Raw genomic sequence first — 9,992 nt, 5'->3', positions numbered from 1 at the left:
TTTTATTATGAATATTTTATTCCAGTATAAGATAAAATACTGTATAAATAAAAGTACAAAAAGTAGAAAATGGATCCATCATCACGTGATGATTCAGTAATTATGCACCATTAACGCACATGGAGCGCAACATGCAGCTCCGATCTCACATAAATTCCAACTACTCGTCCCGTGTTTATAGACTCGTGCAACAAATCGGCACGTAGGAACGGAATAATTTGTGCAATTGGTGTAATGTGGTTTACATTAACTGTCTACGATATATACAATAGCGTCGTGCAGAGCTATGTACACTATGTTAAATACGAGGCTATCATCTAATTACGGCAATGTTGTGTACCCTATACATTATATATATCTTCATTTCCCATAATGGTCCATGTACGCTTCTCTCAAGACGTGTCGACCCAGTCTGATGACACTGCACTCTGTGACATGTTATGTTTGCATTCTGAAAATGAGTGCATTTTCTCCACACTTAATCAATTTTGTCTCTGAGAGCCAACCTATAGCTACCATTACGTTGTATTTCCCTGCTTTTCTAGTGTTTGGTAATCACCATTAAGTCTGTGCCCCTTTCAGTGGAATATACATTGTTTGCAGTTGCTGCCCTCCTTTACTGAACTTTTCCCGTATTTATGCAGTTTTTTCCTTCTGGTATGCATTGTACCAAATTTTTGACAGACAAATTGCTGAATGGAAACGGAAGAATATAATTAGAGGCACACAGAGATGAGTGATAATGTTCCACGCGAGAATTCCGTAAAATTCCTCGTGTAATCGAACAACTCTCGTTTTCTTCACTTCAAACATGCCCACAACCCAGAGTGCCAAATTGCAGACGAGAAGAAACGTAACTACTGCTCTTCCGGGCTTCTGCATCATTTGATTGTCATTTTCAGCACATCTGCAGAGACCATCCAGTATAAACACCGTTTGTTCGGTGATTTGGCAGATGGAGAATATCGTGGTGATAAGTGACAGTATCCCCGCAATGTTTCCTTGTAGAGAAGAGGATACAGCAATAAGCTTAAAGCACAGGTATATGTACGAGCCTGCAAGTGCCACGAGCAGCAGCACAGAGTCCACAGAGAGGAAGAGTGACGTAATGAACTTCAGCTTAGACAGTCTAATGTACCCCCAGGCTATCCCGACACCCGTGATGAACATAAGAACGATTTCCGTGGTGAACAATACTTTGACGGCGGTGAACATGTCTTGAAGACGACTTTCGAAGACAAAAAATGTGGCAATAGCTATAAGCGTGAAGACCGCGACCAGCAGACCAAGAAACAAGCCCTTGTTTGCCTTGTCGCAGTCGATAGCGGACGCACCCGTGGGAGCCGAACTTGTGAAGGACGTGTGGCTAGGCCACCTCTGCTTAATACGGACCCCGATGTACTGATACAGACGATAGATGATGCCAGCCCCGATGATGCTGTAGATGATGGTGCAGGGGAATAAATAAGGTGATGCTGACCTCGCCAGCGTGACTTCCTCATAGCAACTCTTCGTTTCTAAATGAAAACAGAATACTTGAATCAAAAGTAATTAACCATTTACATAATACTTATATGTATTATTATATTATAATACCCCGAATTGAGAGTAAAAGAGAGTGGCAGCATGGACTGCCATCACCTTCTCAGTAATTACAGGTTAAGAAGCAGGTATACAAGAAATAGCAGTATGATAGGAATGACATGTGCTGATATTAGTTTTGTTTTACCCCTAGTCGTCGTATTATTGGCGGAGTAGTTCTGCTGTCGGTAATCTTCATTCGTTTCCATCACCGCCGTAACAATAAGCACACAGATATTGGTCGCCATTAGATGCATCATTCCGAACCGGACGAATGGTTTCTGCTTATTTATCACAAGCTATAAAAACGTAAAATCATTAAATGAACAGCTCCTGTGGTGGCCATCGTTTTAATGGCTTAACAGATATTTGATAGTCTGAGTAGATATTCAGAAATAAACACTGTATATAAGTGTACCTTGTGGTTCTTGAAAATGAAGAAAGTCTGAACGAATGTGAACAACAAATGCATGACGTAAACGAGGATGAAGATTTCGCTTTCGCATGTTTCTGTCGTAATGGTTTCAAAATAAGTAGCGATGTGGAGTCCATCCAAAGTAACGCTACCAAAGGCGAAGGCTGAAACAGTAAAAATTCAACATTTATGGTCGTTATAGGATGGTATTATAGAGTTCTAATTTGTAAATCGAATAGCTGAATTACCTAAAGCTCCAAGACGCAGGTAAAAATTGATTCCCTCCCCGACATGCGCGACCCCGCCTGGAGGTGGAAGTTCAAAGTGACTTTGATAGCTGATGGCGGCAAGAGAAATCTGCTCGGCGTTAGATTCCTTTTTATCGAGATCTAATGGCGTTTTGTCGTCGGGTGACGCGCGAACCGGAAGTGGTGACGCTGTGGGAGACTTGTTGACGCTGCCATCGTTTCTGACTGAAACGCGAACGTTGTTGTCATAGAAATTGTTTTTGGCCTTGACACCGCTGAGGAGGCAGAGTAAGAAATAGAATAAAATTCCGAGTGAGGTGGCGTACAGGTAAACCAGAAACACCTGTAACGATAATATCACATAGATAGTGTAAAATTATAGATACCGGGGATATAAATGATATAGAACGATAATATCACATAGATAATGTAAAATTATAGATACCGGGGATGTAAATGATATAGAACGATAATATCACCTAGATAATGTAAAATTATAGATACCGGGGATATAAATGATATAGAACGATAATATACAATTATAAAGAACGATAATATACAATTATAAAGAACGATAATATAAAATTACAAAGAACGATAGTATAAAATTACAAAGAACGATAGTCTAAAATTACAAAGAACGATAATATAAAATTATAAAGAGCGATAATATAGAATTACAAAGAACGATAATACAAAATTATAAAGAGCGATAATATAAAATTATAAAGAGCGATAATATAAAATTATAAAGAGCGATAATATAAATTTATAAAGAATCCATAACGTTAGACAATTCAGAAAACAACAACACCTCAAGATAAATGTCATGAATAGAAATGCGTGGGTGTGATGTACATGAGTCATACTCTGGGAAAGCATTGGAAATTCCCACAATCAAATCTTCTGACAAAAATTATGCATTTACTTTTTTATATATAAAACTATATCACGTGATCGTGTGAATTGCTTCATGTTTATTGTAAAAGTTTATTAAATTTTAACTTGTGTATATTAGCAATTTGCTTCGATTAAGTAGGGCAAATTCTGCAGTACTAACAACCCCTATCACCTGCTGTTCAAAGGCAGATACCAGGAAAAAACGCAGAAAGATGAAAACGAAAATATCAAAATGTTTAAAATCCTATTTGATACAAAGACGTAATTTTGTTTGAGCATTCTCTGCAGCTATTTGATGTTTACGATGGTATCTAAAAGACGCCTTCTCACACGCGGCTTATCTTCCGCCGACACTTCCTGTGTGAAGTTCCCCGGCAAACTTACCTCTAGGTAGTATTGATGGACCCTCTCCACGGAAGTCAGTGAGGTCGCCACCGCGAACACCACACCAAGCACCACAATAATCAGGGCGTAGATACCACACACTAATTTCACCAGGGCGGACCTGTCCAAAACAAAAAATTAAACACTAACTTCACCAGGGCGGACCTGTCCAAGACAAAAACTAAGCACTAATTTCACATGGGCAGACCTGTCCAAGACAAAAATTAAACACTAACTTCACATGGGCAGACCTGTCCAAGACAAAAATTAAACACTAACTCCACATGGGAAGACCTGTCCAAGACAAAAATTAAACACTAATTTCACCTGGGTAAACCTGTCCAAGACAAAAATTAAACACTAATTTCACCAGGGTAAACCTGTCCAAGACAAAAGTTAAACACTAACTTACCAGGGCAGACCTGTCCAAGACAAAAATTACACGCTGACTTACCAGGGCAGACCTGTCCAAGACAAAAAATACAAACTGACTTGCTGTCTAAATTCGTTATTCTAGAGAATTTAGTGTGGGTGTGCTTCAAATAATATGCCTTGCCCTTCGATGGTTAAAATTTGTAATGGATCAAAAGTACAGTTAGTAGTAGTCAAATACTTATTAGCTCAACACAAGACACTGGTCCAGATTAGTCCAAGATATGTTTACATATTTGTGTTAGTATATACATGTTTACATATTTGTGTTAGTATATACATGTTTACATATTTGTGTTAGTATATACATGTTTACATATTTGTGTTAGTATTTACATGTTTACATATTTGTGTTAGTATATACATGTTTACATATTTGTGTTAGTATATACATGTTTACATATTTGTGTTAGTATATACATGTTTACATATTTGTGTTAGTATATACATGTTTACATATTTGTGTTAGTATATACATGTTTACATATTTGTGTTAGTATATACATGTTTACATATTTGTGTTAGTATATACATGTTTACTAAGATGATAAACATGGAGACGATTTAAATATCATGTTCAATGGCGAACTTCTGCAAAATTCAACAAATTCGCCCAATCAGTAGATCCACAACCCAGTTATCTTGAATTTTCCACATTTCACAGCTAACAAAGTCAATGGACCCCCTTTGTTAAAATGAAACTTGCTCACTTATCGGGCATTGGTACAGGTCGGAGTGACCAGAGAAAAATGGCCGACACATTGAGGTCAGGTCCTCTCACTGGAATTATCAATCTCCCATGACGATTTTTTTTATTATTATGGAGTCAAATTGATAAACGATAACACAAAGGCTACAAGAAATATGTGGGGAAATATTAAACCTCTAATTTGTACCAGATTAATTGTTACATTTTTTCTGTGTATATTTCATGTTTATGGTGGTTTCGTTATTTTATAAATTATTCAGAGGTAGCTTGAAATAATGCTGAATTTATTTTTATTCGTGTTATCTGAAGAATCGGAAGCTGCCGAGATAAGATCCCTGTTTGTAATACAGGGCATCGCACACTGCATCTCAACTGATCACGCACTATTTCACCTTTTTTAAAAACTGATTAAAGATTTGGTCAGGTCTTGATATTTGGACTTTTTTAATCATCTGCTAAGCTTCAAAGGAAGCATCTCGCTGAGTGCGCACCACTAGCAAAGCGTTGTCAGATGGAGAATTCATCACGATGTGTACAAGAAATGTATATTCGTAACTTACAGAGATAACATTCCCTTATCTACCATGTAGTTCGTTGATAGATTATCAGTCATTAGCCGTGATTTGGGCCCTACAGCGACCAATCGTTTCTGTAAGATCTGCGCCCAGTGCTATATAATAAATGATTCTGTTGCTATGGTAACTAAAACTTTGTGTTAAAAATCTTAATACGATTAGGGAAAAATCGTGGTGTAATAAATTGTAAGAAGTTATAAATAAAAGAGTTTAGAATAAATAAAAAAACAACACGCAAATTAATTATAATCACTGTAAATGAATAGGTTGTAAAAAGTTAAAAACAAGCCCAGAAGCATCGTTTTTAGGAGAGAAAATCTACTTTTTTAACCCTGCAATAGAGATTCAAAATCGACATGCATCTCGGGCACAACAACCAATGACGCGGATGCAGGCTAAAACTAAAGCTGGTATGCATCATTAGCAAAAGAGATAATGTTACCAAGTGACAGAGGTCGAAGACGGGCACAGATAGGCTACTGTACTCTAAATCTGCAGTTTCCAACCTGACATAATTATATTTTTATATTTACATGCGATAGACTTTGCAGTAAAGCATCTGTTTATCAACAAAACAGTAATTGCTCTGTTAATGTACGCATCGGAGTCACCTTTTATAAATACGATTTTGGGAGGAAAATGCCTCGCTATCACAGCAAGTTAAATTGGATTCACATGAAGTACTGGGAATTATCTGTGAAAGTGCAGATAGCATAGGCGATACCAAAATGTGTCGTCTGCCACTTTGTTAATAAAATACGAGTTTTCCAAAATTATACACATAGTTTGCAATAAATATATTCTTTTTCAGATGCCCAATGATCCCTATTAAAGCCATGTATACCTAATTTATGAACGTTAATTAAGGGTTAAGCGTTACTTCACATCTGTTTCGGAGTCATACTTGCCAATAACGATCAAGATTTGGGTTTTCTTATTATCATTTTTTGCGGTTTCGCATCTGCCCCGATCTGGGTCAAAAAGATTTTTACTGATCACTCATGTTAAAGGGTTTCTCTATCTTGGCATTTTTCAATCAGTGAAAAATTTAACGGACGTTGATATAAAGATTAACACACATGTATCCTTGAGGAATTTCTAAGATAACCAAGCTGTGCATAAACCCAATTCTTCAAAAACAAATTCTTTAAATTAACGAGTTGGAATTTCTTGCCAATATTCTCAGAAGTGCAAGATTTATTTTTTTCTTCATTTTCCCTTGCGCTCCGCAAAATCTTACCTGTAGACAGATGGCACTTTTTGTTTTTGTTTCCTAGGCTTAGCTCCGGGAAGTGGGGTAGACGTGTCCACCGGCATAGTGTCCGTGTTTCCGGTCATGTCATCCACAGTCTTAGCGCCCCCTTCCTCCTCCATGTTGAGCTTCGTTTCACTCTCTGAGTTGCTTCCTGTCGTCTTCTCCTCCTCTGTGTCGTCTGCGTGTTGTGGTTCGTTCACGATGTAAACGCCAGAACGACGCAGCATAATATTCAGAAGCGCCTCCGTTGTCAATCTTTTTAACTGCAACCACTACACGCAACACAAAGCACAAAAGCTCCCACTCTTTGAATTTTTTTTTCGAAATTACGCTTTAACGGTTTAAATAAATCGCTACCAGATGCTGAATGAGCGAGGCTAGAGTAACCAGTGTTCCTCCGCGTGTCAGATCGTAAAATATTGTACAGCCACCGAGCGCTCGGAGGATATAGACAGTTGCCACATACGAAGCAGAGGTCAATAGTTTTTAACAATTGCGGTTCTGCAATAATTTTGAAGCAAATATTATCAGAAGAATTTTTATGAATAAACACTGTTGCAGACTACGCTTTCTGGCTGTCGGCTGCTTGATCGCTTACCTCTGGCACGTGACGAAGATGAGAGAATTCCGTAACAAAAGATAAAACGACTACCAGAGTTAATGCTCGCTATAAATAATATAAGCTAACTACAGAATGATGGGGGAATAATTCAAATAGTGTTTTGACTTTTATTACACTATGGTTAAGACAAGAAGTTACAATGTGATTGGTATTAACCAGTCTCATTAATGATTGACAAGCAAAATTAATATCCCCCTGACTCTTTCTGTCCCTCCTATCGAGGGACATCTTGCTTTTGGCATGTTCTCTCTGTAATATAACAACACTCGTCGTCATTTTTAAGTATAGCGTAATACGAGGTACATGTAGACATGTGACTGATCACGGTCCAGAAAACGCTTCAATTTGACGATGGTCACATGTTGACCATGTGTTTTTGTTTTGTTATTTACGTTTTCCGGTGTATTGTTGTGTAACACGGAGCTAGTATTAGGAGAGTTGTATTCGCACTCGTATGGAGTTATAACACAGACAACCATAATGTACATTATATTTACATGTAACATTTAAAACCGATCTTCCTACGTATGCTTATGGGTCAGCAAGATGCTACAGTCTTTGAATGGACTATGAGTTGATCGGTGTTTTGGCCATTTGATGTCACGCTCATATTAATGTCCTACAAAATTGTATATATCTTAATGATTTTCTGAAGGAAAAATGTAAATCTTACGTCATAGCATTGCAAGTATCTCAAATTTTTTCAGTCAGTTTTGGACTTAAAACTTTAATTGCTGATTGAAAATCATGTCAAATGACATAATTTCTTATCAATACACTTATGATATAGAAATCATGTTAAATGACATAACCTCTTATCAATACACTTATGATATAGAAATCATGTCAAATGACATAACCTCTTATCAATACACTTATAGAAATCATGGTAAATGACATAACCTCTTATCAATACACTTATGATATAGAAATCATGTCAAATGACATAACCTCTTATTAATACACTTATAGAAATCATGTCAAATGACATAACCTCTTATTAATACACTTATGATATAGAAATCATATCAAATGACATAACCTCTTATCAATACACTTATAGAAATCATGTCAAATGACATAACCTCTTATCAATACACTTATAGAAATCATGTCAAATGACATAACCTCTTATTAATACACTTATGATATAGAAATCATATCAAATGACATAACCTCTTATCAATACACTTATAGAAATCATGTCAAATGACATAACCTCTTATCAATACACTTAGGATATAGAAATCATGTTAAATGATATAACCTCTTATCAATACACTTATGATATAGAAATCATGTTAAATGACATAACCTCTTATCAATACACTTATGATGTAGAAATCATGTCAAATAACATAACCTCTTATCAATACACTTATAGAAATCATGTTAAATGACATAACCTCTTATCAATACACTTATAGAAATCATGTCAAATGACATAACCTCTTATCAATACACTTATAGAAATCATGTTAAATGACATAACCTCTTATCAATACACTTATGATATAGAAATCATGTCAAATGACATAACCTCTTATCAATACACTTATGATATAGAAATAATGTCAAATGACATAACCTCTTATCAATACACTTATGATATAGAAATCATGTTAAATGACATAACCTCTTATCAATACACTTATAGAAATAATGTCAAATGACATAACCTCTTATCAATACACTTATAGAAATCATGTTAAATGACATAACCTCTTATCAATACACTTATAGAAATCATGTTAAATGACATAACCTCTTATCAATATACTTATGATATAGAAATCATGTCAAATGACATAACATCTTATCAATACACTTATGATATAGAAATAATGTCAAATGACATAACCTCTTATCAATACACTTATGATATAGAAATCATGTTAAATGACATAACCTCTTATCAATACACTTATGATATAGAAATCATGTCAAATGACATAACCTCTTATCAATACACTTATAGAAATCATGTCAAATGACATAACCTCTTATCAATACACTTATAGAAATCATGTCAAATGACATAACCTCTTATCAATACACTTATAGAAATCATATCAAATGACATAACCTCTTATCAATACACTTAGAGAAATCATGTCAAATGACATAACCTCTTATCAATACACTTATAGAAATCATATCAAATGACATAACCTCTTATCAATACACTTATAGAAATCATGTCAAATGACATAACCTCTTATCAATACACTTATGATATAGAAATCATGTTAAATGACATAACCTCTTATCAATACAATTATGATATAGAAATCATGTCAAATGACATAACCTCTTATCAATACACTTATAGAAATCATGGTAAATGACATAACCTCTTATCAATACACTTATAGAAATCATGTCAAATGACATAACCTCTTATTAATACACTTATAGAAATCATATCAAATGACATAACCTCTTATTAATACACTTATGATATAGAAATCATATCAAATGACATAACCTCTTATCAATACACTTATAGAAATCATGTCAAATGACATAACCTCTTATCAATACACTTAGGATATAGAAATCATGTTAAATGATATAACCTCTTATCAATACACTTATAGAAATCATGTCAAATGACATAACCTCTTATCAATACACTTAGGATATAGAAATCATGTTAAATGATATAACCTCTTATCAATACACTTATAGAAATCATGTCAAATGACATAACCTCTTATCAATACACTTATAGAAATCATGTTAAATGACATAACCTCTTATCAATACACTTACAGAAATCATGTTAAATGACATAACCTCTTATCAATACACTTATGATATAGAAATCATGTCAAATGACATAACCTCTTATCAATACACTTATGATAT

General features: G+C 35.1%; 1 protein-coding gene across 1 annotated transcript; it reads right to left on the bottom strand.

Moving 5' to 3' along the window:
- On the bottom strand, window positions 1-7,223 carry LOC125681391 (proton channel OtopLc-like). Its single transcript, XM_048921448.2, has 6 exons — window positions 6,485-7,223; window positions 3,529-3,649; window positions 2,245-2,587; window positions 2,000-2,160; window positions 1,730-1,880; window positions 1-1,517 (listed from the first exon to the last, which is right to left on the bottom strand). Exons 1-6 carry the CDS (start codon window positions 6,724-6,726, stop codon window positions 637-639), a joined length of 1,899 nt encoding a protein of 632 aa, XP_048777405.2. The 5' UTR covers window positions 6,727-7,223; the 3' UTR covers window positions 1-636.
- Window positions 7,224-9,992: the final 2,769 nt, after the last annotated feature.

This window comes from Ostrea edulis, chromosome 2 (genome assembly GCF_947568905.1).
Source record: "Ostrea edulis chromosome 2, xbOstEdul1.1, whole genome shotgun sequence".
Lineage (NCBI taxonomy): Eukaryota > Metazoa > Mollusca > Bivalvia > Ostreida > Ostreidae > Ostrea > Ostrea edulis.
Note: the sequence above shows the minus strand (reverse complement) of the source record. Positions and strands in the feature narration are given on the sequence as shown.

Excerpts from the sequence above, each read along its gene's own strand:
- LOC125681391 (XM_048921448.2), bottom strand. The coding sequence starts at position 6,726 with ATGCTGCGTCGTTCTGGCGTTTACATCGTGAACGAACCACAACACGCA. Across the intron at positions 3,650-6,484 it reads AAAGTGCCATCTGTCTACAG|GTCCGCCCTGGTGAAATTAG; the intron begins GTAAGATTTTGC and ends TGTTTTGGACAG. Across the intron at positions 2,161-2,244 it reads CCTGCGTCTTGGAGCTTTAG|CCTTCGCCTTTGGTAGCGTT; the intron begins GTAATTCAGCTA and ends TTACTGTTTCAG.